At 44.8% G+C, this 15,661-nt stretch overlaps 1 protein-coding gene across 1 annotated transcript in view; it reads right to left on the bottom strand.

Annotated features, from left to right (window-relative positions):
- LOC129841104 (copine-9-like) overlaps positions 1-15,661 on the bottom strand; it is a 215,800-nt gene that overhangs the window by 9,854 nt on the left and 190,285 nt on the right. Inside the window, exons 17-19 of the mRNA XM_055909215.1 lie at positions 14,857-14,984; positions 8,853-8,955; positions 8,645-8,702 (exon numbers count right to left, since the gene is read on the bottom strand). Of these exons, the coding sequence (XP_055765190.1) occupies positions 8,645-8,702; positions 8,853-8,955; positions 14,857-14,984 (289 nt within the window). The remainder of the gene's footprint in view (positions 1-8,644; positions 8,703-8,852; positions 8,956-14,856; positions 14,985-15,661) is intronic.

Below are 15,661 nucleotides of genomic sequence, written 5' to 3'. Positions count from 1 at the left end.
TATTAGGAACTATTTTCTGAGAACCGACAACATCCTAATATGGATGCCGTAACTATCTAATAGACTACATCATAAATACTAATATCTATTTTGGTGGTGAGGAGCTGTGGGTCCATCTTATCTGGTGTACTGGGGTAGAGAGGAGCTGGGAGGCAGATGCCTGGCCATGCCTGTGGGACTATACAGTTGGGTTCACACTGATGTCTTTGAGAGAGCATGCCTCAGCCATGGGCAGCAACCCAAAACTCCTCAATACCCACCCACCCTCCCTCCCTCATCTCCTCTCCTCCAGGACCAGTGATCTGAAAAGCACTGGATAAATTAAGGCAATGGGCTGGAGACCTATCCAGCGCTTTCACCTATGGCTGTAGGGTATAGCAGTGCAGAGAGGAAGAGAGAGGGGGTGAAGGGACAGCAGGATGGCAGGAAAGTGGGGCAGGTGTCTTGTGTAAACCCAGACATGTGGGGGGCATCCCCTGAGTCACTTTGACTTATACAAAGCCTTCTGCTCCCTTGAATGTCACACACCCACCCACCCACCCACCCACCCACCCCCACCCACACACACACACACACACACACACACACACACACACACACACACACACACACACACACACACAGTGCCTTCTGTTTGCCATGAATGTTACACACAGGAACAAGCGTGCTTACAGAGTACACACACACACACACTCACACACCTTCTGTTTCCCATGAAATTCACACCCATGAATGTGTGTGTGTGTACACGCAGGCGCACGCGTGCTTGGTGCACACTGATGATGCACATACGTTCACTCCACACACATATGCACACAAACATCTACAGGCACACAGGTTCATCCAAACAGATGCCCACATGCAGACTTCATGGGAACATGGGAGGCATTTTGGAGAGAGGAACATGCCACGATGGAATGATTTGAAGAGGGGAAGGATAAGAGAGGAGAGAATGGGAATAGCAGAGGAGAGAGGATAGGAGATGGGTTGCACTCAAGCATATGTGCGAGAGACAGCCTGTTTGCACAGGCTCCCTGTGGAGAGAAAGAGCTCCCAGTTTCCCTCTGACTGAGCAAGAGGAGGATAAGAGAGCGTAGATGAGTCAAATACCCCCCCACCTATAGACCATTTAAAGTTATGCTGATTCCCCAACCACCACACACTCTGGAGCAATCAGTCAAACCATCACAAACCAATACTCTAGTGATTTAATTTATACACTTTTAAATCGCTCTCTCTCACACACACACACTAGAAACTCACAGATAGGCACGAGCATGCATGCACACACATACACACACAACCCCTACGGCAGCTACCCCTGACCCCTCGCACAGCCCTGTGCAGTTTGTAATAGGTCCCAAAGAGACCATCTTGTCGGTAGGCATGAATAATTTCCCCTTTTCTGCTTCCTTTCCCCAACTACCGGCAGTATCTTTAATTCAAATCACTTAGCCAATTAACTTTTGGAATAGGCATATGCATAATAAGTGTGCTCCAGTGTTTGCACATTTACTTTGGGAGTCTCTGCTTTGTTTTGCTGCTCTCTAGCTGAAGAGCTTCAGCTTTCCAGCACAACTCTTTCTCACTATGCCAGGAGGAGTGTACACAGCAGTGGCAGTCGGTGCCGTTTAAGATGAGGGAGGACAATGTTTGTTGTTGTTGTTGATTAGCATGGTCTTCTTTCTATTTCAGGTATGTTTATCCACGCTTTGTTCCATTTGCTTCCGTTTAAGAAACGTTTTTCAACAGAATCGGCGGAATGAATACATCACATGTACACACGCAAACACAGTTCACATTTATAGGAGCCACATACAAACAGCATGATCACTTTGCTCATTGTAATTCCCTCTCGCATCTACACGCTCTCCTCCTCTCACCTTTTCCCTTCACTTGTGGACAACACATCAGCTGTCTGTGACCAGGTGAAAAAACTTTTTCACATTTTCACTTTTTCACACAAAAATATCCAAGATGGCGTAGCAGTGTAGACGTGCTTGTTTAGTCCTCTCGTGTACGTTTGTATTTTTCGTATTTCTTGTATATATAAAAAAAAAAAAATCTATCTCTTTTCGATTTTTAATTCGATTATACCTTCCGGTAACCTACCTCACCCAATGTGATATGGAATCGCTATTATTTTTTAACTTTGGAACACATTCAAGAACCCCCAGTAGCTAACCAGCTAATCAGCTACAAGCTAATTTAGACATTTTTAGCCGCTGCTAGCAGCTTTTACCTTCTTCAGCAACTTGAGGACATTAAGTTTACAGAGCTGGGCAATATTGACAAAAATCCATATCACGATAAATTGACAATCACAATAACACACCAGTTACTTTTTTAAAAATATTACCCTTAAAATATCCAAGATGGCGTAGCAGTGTAGACGTGTTTGTTTAGTCCTCTCGTGTACGTTTGTATTTTTCGTATTTCTTGTATATATTTTAACATTTTTTTTCTATCTCTTTTCGATTTTTAATTCGATTATACCTTCCGGTAACCTACCTCACCCAATGTGATACGGAATCGCTATTATTTTTTAACTTTGGAACACATTCAAGAACCCCCAGTAGCTAACCAGCTAATCAGCTACAAGCTAATTTAGCCATTTTTAGCCGCTGCTAGCAGCTTTTACCTTCTTCACAGACACCAGCCCTGTTATTAGCCTGGATATTACTCACCAATTTACCAGCATCGGACTGTCTCTCGACAACAACGCCGGATTCCTGCCGTAATCCCTGAGCCACTACTTCTGATCCTCACAGCTAGCTTGCAGCTAGCGCAGCTAGCGCAGCTAGCGCAGCTAGTGCAGCTAGCGCCACTGCCACGAAGCTAGCACCAGTTAGCAAACACAATTCTACAATCACAACCTCTCTTTCGCCATCGCCATCTGGCTTGGATTCTCTGTCGACACGACCACGTCTGGTCTGTGTAGGAGTAAGTGACATATATAGGTAGATATCACACTATTAAACAATAGACAGGTAAATAGTATAAGAAGGCAGATGTGAATGCATTTGCCATTCTGGTAAATACAGGAAACCGAAGATTGGCAGATGGTGTGGTGGTAGCGAACCGCATGTTGACAGGGGTCATGGGACCGTGGTGATGGAGGTCTACTGGGGGATGTTCTGGCCCTCTGACCCTTGTATATTCTCCATTGTGCTGGCGGGTTGACCAGACATGCGGGCGCCTACAGGGCGCTTTGACACACTAGATTTATAGTCTACACATTCCACTAGAAAAGCATACATGTCAGAGAAATATGTGTTTAGGGCACTTAGACCCATTAGACACATAGTTTGCTGATTCCATTAAGGACACATACCAGAGAACATGTTGGGGCACTGAGTTAAATACAGGGTTGAGTCATAGGCTTATAGGATAGATGGACATATATTATTTCTAAGACAAGCACGGGTCTGGCCACTATTATAATTTAACTGAAAGCAGATAATGGGCGTTAGTAGGCGTGAACAAGCAGGAAGCCTGAACTAAAAAGATAAGGATGGCAGGAAGAATTATGGGAAGTATGTTTATTTGCATATGGGGTGGACCCATATGCTATTTGTGTATAAAGAACGAACGAGTGCTCTGGGGGTGGGTGACGTGGGACATTCGAGATGGTCATACTATTGTAAATAAAAGCATGTTTTGATTTCACAAGTTCTGATAAAGCGTTATATTTCTGAGATGATTTTCCACGACATCTGCAGACGAATACCCCATCCGCTGTGCCCTCAACCGGCCTCCGTCTGAGCAGACCCCCTCCGTCTGAGCAGACCACCCCCCGGGCTACTAACTTTAAACGCCGCGTGCTAGCTTAGTGGTGGCTTCCCTACTCCATCTACGGCTGCCCCCTGGACACTATGATCACTTGGCTACATAGCTGATGCCTGCCGGACTGTCCATTAATTCACGGTACTCCATTCTGTTTATTTGTGTTTTATCTGTCGGCTCTGTGTTTTAACTCAGGATCTGTGTGTAGTTAATCCGACCCTCTCTGCCCAGTCGTCGCCATTTTTACCTGCTGTTGCTGTGTTAGCTGACTAGCCGCTGTTATCTCACCTGTTGTTTTAGCTAGCTCTCCCAATCAAGACCTGCAATCACTTTATGCCTTACTGTGTCTCTCTCAAATATCAATGTGCCTTGTATACTGTTGTTCAGGCTAGTTATCATTGTTTTGGTTTGCAATGGACCCCGTAGTTCCACTCTCCGTACCTCTGATACCTCCTTTGTCCCACCTCCCACACATGCGGTGACCTCACCCATTGAGACCAGCATGTCCAGAGATACAACCTCTCTTATCATCACCCAGTGCCTGGGCTTGCCTCAGCTGTACCCGTGCCCCACCATACCCCTGTCTGCACATTATGCCCAGAATCTATTCTACCACGCCCATAAATCTGCTCCTTTTATTCCTTGTCCCCAACGCTTTAGGCGACCAGTTTTGATAGCCTTTAGCCGCACCCTCATCCTACTACTCCTCTGTTCCTCGGGTGATGTGGAGGTAAACCCAGGCCCTGCATGTCCCCAGGCACCCTCATTTGTTGACTTCTGTGATCGAAAAAGCCTTGGCCTCATGCATGTCAACATCAGAAGCCTCCTCCCTAAGTTTGCCTTACTCACCGCTTTAGCACACTCTGCCAACCCTGATGTCCTTGCCGTGTCTGAATCCTGGCTTAGGAAGGCCACCAAAAATTCTGAGATTTCCATACCCAACTATAACACTTTCCGTCAAGATAGAACTGCCAAAGGGGGAGGAGTTGCAATCTACTGCAGAGATAGCCTGCAAAGTTCTGTCATACTTTCCAGGTCTATGCCCAAACAGTTCGAACTTCTAATTTTAAAAATTAATATCTCCAGAAATAAGTCTCTCACTGTTGCCGCCTGCTACCGACCCCCCTCAGCTCCCAGCTGTGCCCTGGACACCATCTGTGAATTGATCGCTCCCCATCTAGCTTCAGAGTTTGTTCTGTTAGGTGACCTAAACTGGGATATGCTTAACACCCCGGCAGTCCTACAATCTAAGCTTGATGCCCTCAATCTCACACAAATCATCAAGGAACCCACCAGGTACAACCCTAAATCCGTAACCATGGGCACCCTAATAGACATTATCCTGACCAACTTGCCCTCCAAATACACCTCTGCTGTCTTCAATCAAGATCTCAGCGATCACTGCCTCATTGCCTGTATCCGCTACGGGTCCGCGGTCAAACGACCACCCCTCATCACTGTCAAACGCTCCCTAAAACACTTCTGCGAGCAGGCCTTTCTAATCGACCTGGCCCGGGTACCCTGGAAGGATATTGACCTCATCCCGTCAGTTGAGGATGCCTGGTCATTCTTTAAAAGTTACTTCCTCACCATATTAGACAAGCATGCTCCGTTCAAAAAATGCAGAACTAAGAACAGATATAGCCCTTGGTTCACTCCAGACCTGACTGCCCTCGACCAGCACAAAAACATCCTGTGGGAAACTGCAATAGCATCAAAGAGCCCCCGCGATATGCAACTGTTCAGGGAAGTCAGGAACCAATACACGCAGTCAGTCAGGAAAGCAAAGGCCAGCTTTTTCAAGCAGAAATTTGCATCCTGTAGCTCTAACTCCAAAAAGTTCTGGGATACTGTAAAGTCCATGGAGAACAAGAGCACCTCCTCCCAGCTGCCCACTGCACTGAGGCTAGGTAACACGGTCACCACCGATAAATCCGTGATAATCGAAAACTTCAACAAGCATTTCTCAATGGCTGGCCATGCCTTCCTCCTGGCGACTCCAACCTTGGCCAACAGCTCCCCCCCCCCCCCGCTACTCGCCCAAGCCTCCCCAACTTCTCCTTTACCCATATCCAGATAGCAGATGTTCTGAAAGAGCTGGAAAACCTGGACCCATACAAATCAGCTGGGCTTGACAATCTGGACCCCCTATTTCTGAAACTGTCCGCCGCCATTGTCGCACCCCCTATTACCAGCCTGTTCAACCTCTCCTTCGTATCATCTGAGATCCCTAAGGATTGGAAAGCTGCCGCGGTCATCCCCTTCTTCAAAGGGGGAGACACCCTGGACCCAAACTGTTACAGACCTATATCCATCCTGCCCTGCCTATCTAAGGTCTTCGAAAGCCAAGTCAACAAACAGATCACTGACCATCTCGAATCCCACCGTACCTTCTCCGCTGTGCAATCCGGTTTCCGAGCCGGTCACGGGTGCACCTCAGCCACGCTCAAGGTACTAAACGATATCATAACCGCCATCGATAAAAGACATTACTGTGCAGCCGTCTTCATCGACCTGGCCAAGGCTTTCGACTCTGTCAATCACCATATTCTTATCGGCAGACTCAGTAGCCTCGGTTTTTCTAATGACTGCCTTGCCTGGTTCACCAACTACTTTGCAGACAGAGTTCAGTGTGTCAAATCGGAGGGCATGTTGTCCGGTCCTCTGGCAGTCTCTATGGGGGTACCACAGGGTTCAATTCTCGGGCCGACTCTTTTCTCTGTATATATCAATGATGTTGCTCTTGCTGCGGGCGATTCCCTGATCCACCTCTACGCAGACGACACCATTCTGTATACTTCTGGCCCTTCCTTGGACACTGTGCTATCTAACCTCCAAACGAGCTTCAATGCCATACAACACTCCTTCCGTGGCCTCCAACTGCTCTTAAACGCTAGTAAAGCCAAATGCTTGCTTTTCAACCGTTCGCTGCCTGCACCCGCACGCGCGACTAGCATCACCACCCTGGACGGTTCCGACCTAGAATATGTGGACATCTATAAGTACCTAGGTGTCTGGCTAGACTGCAAACTCTCCTTCCAGACTCATATCAAACATCTCCAATACAAAATCAAATCTAGAGTCGGCTTTCTATTTCGCAACAAAGCCTCCTTCACTCACGCCGCCAAACTTACCCTAGTAAAACTGACTATCCTACCGATCCTCGACTTCGGCGATGTCATCTACAAAATAGCTTCCAATACTCTACTCAGCAAACTGGATGCAGTTTATCACAGTGCCATCCGTTTTGTTACTAAAGCACCTTATACGACCCACCACTGCGACCTGTATGCCCTAGTCGGCTGGCCCTCGCTACATGTTCGTCGTCAGACCCACTGGCTCCAGGTCATCTACAAGGCTATGCTAGGTAAAGTGCCGCCTTATCTCAGTTCACTGGTCACGATTGCTACACCCACCCGTAGCACGCTCTCCAGCAGGTGTATCTCACTGATCATCCCTAAAGCCAAAACCTAATTTGGACGCCTTTCCTTCCAGTTCTCTGCTGCCTGCGACTGGAACGAATTGCAAAAATCTCTGAAGTTGGAGACTTTTATCTCCCTCAACAACTTTAAACATCTGCTATCCGAGCAGCTAACCGATCGCTGCAGCTGTACATAGTCCATCGGTATATAGCCCACCCAATTTACCTACATCACCCCCCATACTGCTTTTATTTATTTACTTTTCTGCTCTTTTGCACACCAGTATCTCTACTTGCACATGATCATCTGATGATTTATCACTCCAGTGTTAATCTGCTAAATTGTAATTATTCGATTTATTGCCTACCTCATGCCTTTTGCACACATTGTATATAGATTCTCTTTTTTTCTACCATTTTATTGACTTGTTTATTGTTTACTCCATGTGTAACTCTGTGTTGTTGTCTGCTATGCTTTATCTTGGCCAGGTCGCAGTTCCAAATGAGAACTTGTTCTCAACTAGCCTACCTGGTTAAATAAAGGTGTTTTTTTTATTTTTTTATAAATAAACATTCATATCATAACCGCTAACCACTACACATAGCCTACATCATTGTCACCATATTAGCTAGCTAACATCATTGTCAACATAGCTAATAGAACTAACGCATTAGTAAACCCTTTACAGTAATGCAGTATAGTGTACAGACAGCAAACAGTTTAGCAGTTACACCGGCGGCCCTGGTGGCAATAAATTAATAAAACCAAAAGCTTACCTTGACTTGCAAGAGTTACAGTGTTTGATAGCCATAGCCCGCCAGCTAACATAGCCTCCCTCTCTATTTGAGTATGCTAAACTAGCTACCTGCATTTGCTAGCTAAGTAAGTGAAAATGAAAAAAATACTACAAAATATAGCTATCTCTCTCTATTTCTCTTGCTTCTCCTTCATTTTTGAAGGAATGTATTTGTTCAAAACTGTTCAACTATTCTCTGTCTCTCTGAATCAGCTACTTACCACATTTTATGCACTGCAGTGCTAGCTAGTTGTAGCTTATGCTTTCAGTACTAGATTCATTCTCTGATCCTTTTTTTGAACAGGCCTTTTGACCATAGGGCTCTGGTCAAAAGTAGTACACTATACTCTTAGAAAAAAGGGTTCCAAAAGGGTTCTTTGGCTTTCCCTATAGGCAAACCCTTTTTGGTTCCAGGTAGAATCCTTTTGGTTCCAGGTAGAACTCTTTTGGGTTCCATGGAAGACCCTCTGGGGAAAGGGTTCTACATGGAACCCAATAGGGTTCTATCTGGAACCAAAAAGGGTTCTTCAAAGGGTTCTCCTATGGGGACAGCCTAAGAAGATTTTTCGGTTCTAGATAGCACCTTTGGGTAAATAGGGAATAGGGAATAGGGAATAGGGTGCACCGGACAGACACTTACCATCAAACTCAGCAGGACCCACTCCCACTATGATGATAGACATGGGCAGAGCGGCAGCCTGCGGAGAAAAAAAACACACACACACACACATGCACGCACAGGAAATTACATAATTTTGACGCCCCGTGCCACATTTTGGGACACACACACAAACTTAAGGCCCACCAATGTCAACAACACACATCACTGAGTTGTGATGAACACTCACATTGACCACAGCCTCCTTGGTCTGCATCATGTCTGAGATGACTCCGTCTGTGATCATCAACAGCACAAAGTACTGGGATCCGTCAGTCACATCCTCAGCACACCTGCACGGAGCAACACAGCACAGGTTGAAACTTGATCAAACCAAATCGTATTTGTCACATGCGCCCTTCCCAGAATAGTAACACAAGAGGAATAAAATACACAAGAATGTTGCTATGTACATGGAGTACCAGTGGCATATCAATATGCAGAGGTACGAGGTACTTGAGGTGGATATGTACATGAAGGCAGGGTAAAGTAACTAGGCATCAGGATAGATAATAATACGAGTGAAATAAAGAACAGAGCAGCAGCAGCAAATGATGAGTGTAAAAGTGTGTGAGGGTGCGTGTGTAATATGTATGTGTGTTTGTGTTGTGTCGGTATGCGTGTGTGTAATGTATGTGAATGTGTGTGTTTTTTTTGTGGGAGTGTCAATGTAGTGTGTGTGTGTGTGTGTGAGTGTGTATATGGTTTGTATATATAGTCTAGTGAGTGTGTAGGGTCAGTGCAAGGTAGAGTCATTGCAGATAGTTTGTGTACCATTAATTTACTATTTGGTAGTCCGGCTATTTTATTTAGCAGTCTTATGGCTTGGGGGTTGAAGCTGTCTCGGAGCCTGTTGGTCCGAGAGCCGTACCGTTTTGAACAGTCTATGGCTTGGGGGGCTTTGGCAATTTTTCGGCCTTCCTCGGACACTACCTGATATAGAGGTCCTGGATGGCAGGGAGCTCTGCCCCAGTTATGTACTTAACTGTCCGCACCACCCTGTGTCGCGCATTGCAGTCAAGGGCGGTGCATTTGCCATGCCAAACGGGGATGCAGCCAGTCAAGATGGTCTTGATGGTGCAGTGGTAGAACTCTCAGCCTCCTGAGGGGGACAAGGCACTGCCGTGCCCTCTTCACGACTGTGTGGATGTTTGTGTACCATTATATTATTAATCTAATTTTCTCAAACAAGTGCTAATCATCAGCTATATCACCATCATCATTATGCTAATATAGCACCATATTGAACGAGAATTCATGAAGTTCTCGCGTCCACAGTCGAGCCACAGCACCGCACTCTATTAAGTTAAGCAAAAGAGACGCCACATTCACTGGAAAGTATATTGCCATACTTATATACACTCAGTATACCAGACATTAGGAACACCTTCCTAATATTGAGTTGCACTCCCACCCCAAAAACACACTTCTATGTCAACAGTCTAGACAACGCAACACTTCTACGACAACAGTCTAGAAAACGCAACACTTCTATGACAACAGTCTAGACAACGCAACACTTCTACGACAACAGTCTAGACAACGCAACACTTCTATGACAACAGTCTAGACAACGCAACACTTCTATGACAACAGTCTAGACAACGCAACACTTCTATGACAACAGTCTAGACAACGCAACACTTCTACGACAACAGTCTAGACAACGCAACACTTCTATGACAACAGTTTAGACAACGCAACACTTCTATGACAACAGTCTAGACAACGCAACACTTCTACGACAACAGTCTAGACAACGCAAAACTTCTATGACAACAGTCTAGACAACGCAACACTTCTATGACAACAGTCTAGACAACGCAACACTTCTACGACAACAGTCTAGAAAACGCAACACTTCTACGACAACAGTCTAGAAAACGCAACACTTCTATGACAACAGTCTAGACAACGCAACACTTCTACGACAACAGTCTAGAAAACGCAACACTTCTATGACAACAGTCTAGACAACGCAACACTTCTATGACAACAGTCTAGACAACGCAACACTTCTATGACAACAGTCTAGACCACGCAACACTTCTATGACAACAGTTTAGACAACGCAACACTTCTATGACAACAGTCTAGAAAACGCAACACTTCTATGACAACAGTCTAGAAAACGCAACACTTCTATGACAACAGTCTAGACAACGCAACACTTCTATGACAACAGTCTAGACAACGCAACACTTCTATGACAACAGTCTAGACAATGCAACACTTCTACGACAACAGTCTAGACAACGCAACACTTCTATGACAACAGTCTAGACAACGCAACACTTTTATGACAACAGTCTAGACCACGCAACACTTCTATGACAACAGTCTAGACCACGCAGCACTTTCATGACAACATTCTAGACAATGCAACACTTTCATGACAACAGATCTAGACCACACAGCACTTTCATGACAACAGTCTAGACCACGCAACACTTTCATGACAACAGTCTAGACCACACAGCACTTTCATGACAACAGTCTAGACAACGCAACACTTTCATGACAACAGTCTAGACAACGTAACACTTTCATGACAACAGTCTAGACAATGCAGCACTTTCATGACAACAGTCTAGACAACGCAACTCTTTCATGACAACAGTCTAGACCACGCAGCACTTTCATGACAACAGTCTAGACAACGCAACACTTTCATGATAACAGTCTAGACAACGCAACACTTTCATGACAACAGTCTAGACAATGCAGCACTTTCATGATAACAGTCTAGACAACGCAACACTTTCATGACAACAGTCTAGACAATGCAGCACTTTCATGACAACACTCTAGACAACGCAACTCTTTCATGACAACAGTCAAGACCATGCAACACTTTTATGACCGGTGACATCAATAAGAGATCATAGCTTTCACCTGGATTCACCTTGTCAGTCTATGTCATGGAAAGAGCTCTTAATGTTTGGTACACAAAAAATAAACAGGAAGTACATAACAGGGCCATTAGAAAATGTGTTTCATGAAATACATACAACATTTTGGGGGATTTAGTTTGAGAAATTGTGTATTTTTACTAAGGTGGGAGGTATGAGACTGTAGTTGGGTGAAAATCCCCATCGACTGACAATGAGTTGTCACCATTATGTAGTTGAATGAAAATTCTGTTTAAACTTTATTCATCAATCTGACTCCATTATTACTGTATGTGAATAAATGCAGGCCCTGGGCACCCCTGTGCCGCTCCCTCTTTGAATTGACCGCTGTCTGACAAACATTATAACACAGTTCCCCTGTCACAATAAATCCATAGTACTTACAAACCAAACACGACAATTTAATTAACAGTAACATTCATTTAGACGATTAAAGTTTTCCTCAGTTTTCACACCTCTTCTAGTCTCAGTGACCCCAGGACTTTGCTGGGAACTTCTCGTCTCAGAGGATACGGTGTGTTTCTCCTGTGAGATGCAAATATACAGTCATCCATCAGAACAGTTTCATAAAACGGGATTGAGTCATCCCGCTGGGTCTCGGCACCTGCAAGTCGCTAGTCGCGAGTTTCACCTTCTCTCATTTTTCCACGACAAGACCTTAAGCAGCCCATTTAGGGAGAGTCTTTCCTCCTACCTGGAGAAAACCAAGATCACAAGATCTTCCATAATTCATATTCTATGCTCTGCTTATTTCTATGGAACGTATCCAGGGACACCTTTATAACACCGGAATACCAGTAAAACACACAATGGCACCTACTATTCCTTCCTAATACTACACCTATTAAACCATATAATGAATTATATTTATATGAACTACACGGCCTTCTCTAGTACTACAGTGTCCTATACAACATTCAGCAACACAACTCCTGACAAGTTGTAATGGTCCCAAGGCCCCAGCTAAGCCAATTATTAAGAGTTTTGCAGAAATAGAGCACACGGAGGCAGTGGAGAGCAGCTAAGCTAGGTCGTCTGCCTGTCAGAGTGAGAAGGAGTGCGATAGAGACAGAGACTGACAGCTCAGGGGAGAACATGTCAAAGTAACTCATGGGGGCTAGGGCAGCCTACGGGTGGAATACTGCAGAGGAGAGGAGTGTGTGTGTGTGTGTGTGTGTGTGTGTGTGTGTGTGTGTGTGTGTGTGTGTGTGTGTGTGTGTGTGTGTGTGTGTGTGTGTGTGTGTGTGTGTGTGTGTGTGTGGTGGGGGGGAGGGTTTGAGAGTTTGTGTGTTTGCATACTGTATGCATTTGCGTACAGTCAATGTGACTCTCGTATTGTGTCAAGCAAGTCAAAACACGTATGTACACTGAGTATACACAAACATTAAGAACACCTGCTCTTTCCATGATAAACTGACCAGGTGAAAGCTATGATCCATTATTGATGTCACTTGTTAAATCCACTTCAATCAGTGTAGATGAAGGGAACTGACAACTGAGACATGGATTGTGCATGTGTGCCATTCAGAGGGGGAATGGGCAAGACAAAATATTTACATGTAAGTGCCTTTGAACGGGGTATGGTAGTAGGTACCAGGCATACCGGTTTATGTCAAGAACTGCAACACTGCAGTTAAGAAAGTATTTACAAAAATAAACTGAAGTAAAATATGAATAAATAAAATAAGAAAAAAAAAGAAAAAAAAACTACTAATAATTAAGGAGCAACAATAAAATAACAGTAGAGAGGCTATATACAGGGGGTACCGGTACAGAGTCAATGTGCGGGGGCACCGGTTAGTCGAGGTAATTGAGGTAATATGTACATGTAGGTAGAGGTAAAGTGACTATACATGGATAATAAACAGAGAGTAGCTGCAGCGTACAAAAAGGGATGGCAGGAAGCTTGGCCTCAGTGAATGTACTGGGCTGTACGCACTACCCTCTGTAGTGCCTTGCGGTCGGAGGCCGAGCAGTTGCCAAACCAGGCGGTGATGCAACCAGTCAGGATGCTCTCGATGGTGCAGATGTAGAACTTTTTGAGGATCTGAGGACCCATGACAAATCTTTTTAGTCTCCTGAGGGGAAATAGGTCTTGTCGTGCCCTCTTCACGACTGTCTTGGTGTGTTTGGACCATGATAGTTTGTTGGTGAAGGAACTTGAAGCTCTCAACCTGCTCCACTACAGCCCCGTCGATGAGAATGGGGGCGTGCTCGATCCTCCTTTTCCTGTAGTCCACAATTATCCTTTATCTTGATCATGTTGGGGGAGATGTTGTTCTCCTGGCACCACACTGCCAGGTCTCTGACCTCCTCCCTATAGGCTGTCTCATTGTTGTCGGTGATCCTTGAGATATTTCGTCAACTTTATTGGAGTCCACCTGTGGTAAATTCAATTGATTGGACATGATTTGGAAAGGCACACACCTGTCTTTTTAAGGTCCCACAGTTGACAGTGCATGTCAGAGCAAAAACCAAGCCATGAGGTCGAACTAACTGTCCGTAGAGCCTCGAGGCAGGATTGTGTGAATGGTGAAGCATGGTGGTGGCAGCATCACGCTGTGGGGATGTTTTTCAGTGGCAGGGAGACTAGTCAGGATCGAGGGAAAGACAAACAAAGCAAAGTACAGAGAGGTCCTTGATGAAAACCTGCTCCAGAGTGCTCAGAACCTCAGCCTGGGGTGAAGGTTCACCTTCCAACAGGACAATGACTCTAAGCACACAGCCAAGACAATGCAGGAGTGGCTAGGGGGACAATGTCCTTGAGTGGCCCAGCCAGAGTCCAGACTTGAACCCGATCGAACAGCTCAGGAGAGACCTGAAAATAGCTGTGCAGCGACACCCCCCATCCAACTTGACAAAGCTTGAGAGGATCTGCAGAGGAGAATGGGAGAAACTCCCCAAATACAGGTGTGCCAAGCTTCTAGCGTCATACCCAAGAAGACTCGAGGCTGTAATCGATAACAAAGGTGCTTCAACAAATTACTGATTAAAGGGTCTTAATACTTATGTAAATGTCATATTTGTAGTTTTTTTTATACATTTGCTAAAATAAAATAAAACAGTTTTTGCTTTGTCATTATGGGGTAGTGTGTGTAGATTGATGAGGGGGGAAAACTATTTAATACATTTTATAATAAGACTGTAACGTAACAAAATGTGGAAAAAATCAAGGGGTCTGAATACTTTATTAATGCACTGTGTGCGTGCGTGCGTGCGTGCGCATGCGTGCGTGCACGCGCACGCGTGTGTGTATGTGTGTGTGTGCTGTCATTCTCTCACCGTGCCACCTGGTTGATGACAGGAGCGAAGTTGGTGGGCCCGTAGAGCTGAACAGTTCGGAGACTCTGGAAGTAGGCCTCCAACACTCCCTCGATACCCACACAGTTTGGGTTCTCACTGTTGGAGTTCTGTGGGAAACCATGGACAAGAGAGACGGAGAGAGGGAGAGACAAAGCTCAGATGCATCGAAAACTAATGCATCGGAGAGGAAAAAAAGATAAAAAAATAAAGTGTTTGTGAAGGCAACGTCCATTTGTCCTCCAAGAGTTGCTAAGTATTTTATTTTCACATTTTCTGGGTAAATCAATCAAGACATGAGAACAAAAATAATCCATCAAACAATCTGACTGTTCCCAAAAGTACATTTATTGAGTACGGACCAGCAACACAATTGTTTAACTCTGTTACATTTTGGTTGACAGACCTGTTCTGAGCGCAGTGGTCACACAATCTTTAATTGTGACATACACAGACACTGTTTTAATGGTGGAGGTTCGTGAAACATTATCTGTCTCCTGTCTGTACATTCAGCGTCAAAACTCTTCCGATAAGAATCCCCATTGGCTCATTAAAGCCACTTCCTATATAGCACACGTACAGTACCGGTCAAAAGTTAAGACACACCTACTCATTCAAGGCCTTTCTTTATTTTGACTATTTTCTACATTGTAGAATAATAGTGAAGACATCAAAACTATGAAATAACACATATATATATATAAAAGATTACCAGATCTTTAAGAGTATTTATTCCGAAGACAACAGCTCTATAAACATTCTTCCTTGGTGCCCCGACTTCCTAGTT

This window comes from Salvelinus fontinalis, chromosome 3 (genome assembly GCF_029448725.1).
Source record: "Salvelinus fontinalis isolate EN_2023a chromosome 3, ASM2944872v1, whole genome shotgun sequence".
In the NCBI taxonomy this organism is placed as follows: Eukaryota; Metazoa; Chordata; class Actinopteri; order Salmoniformes; family Salmonidae; genus Salvelinus; species Salvelinus fontinalis.
The sequence above is the reverse complement of the archived record's forward strand: the minus strand, read 5'-3'. Positions and strand labels throughout refer to the sequence as shown.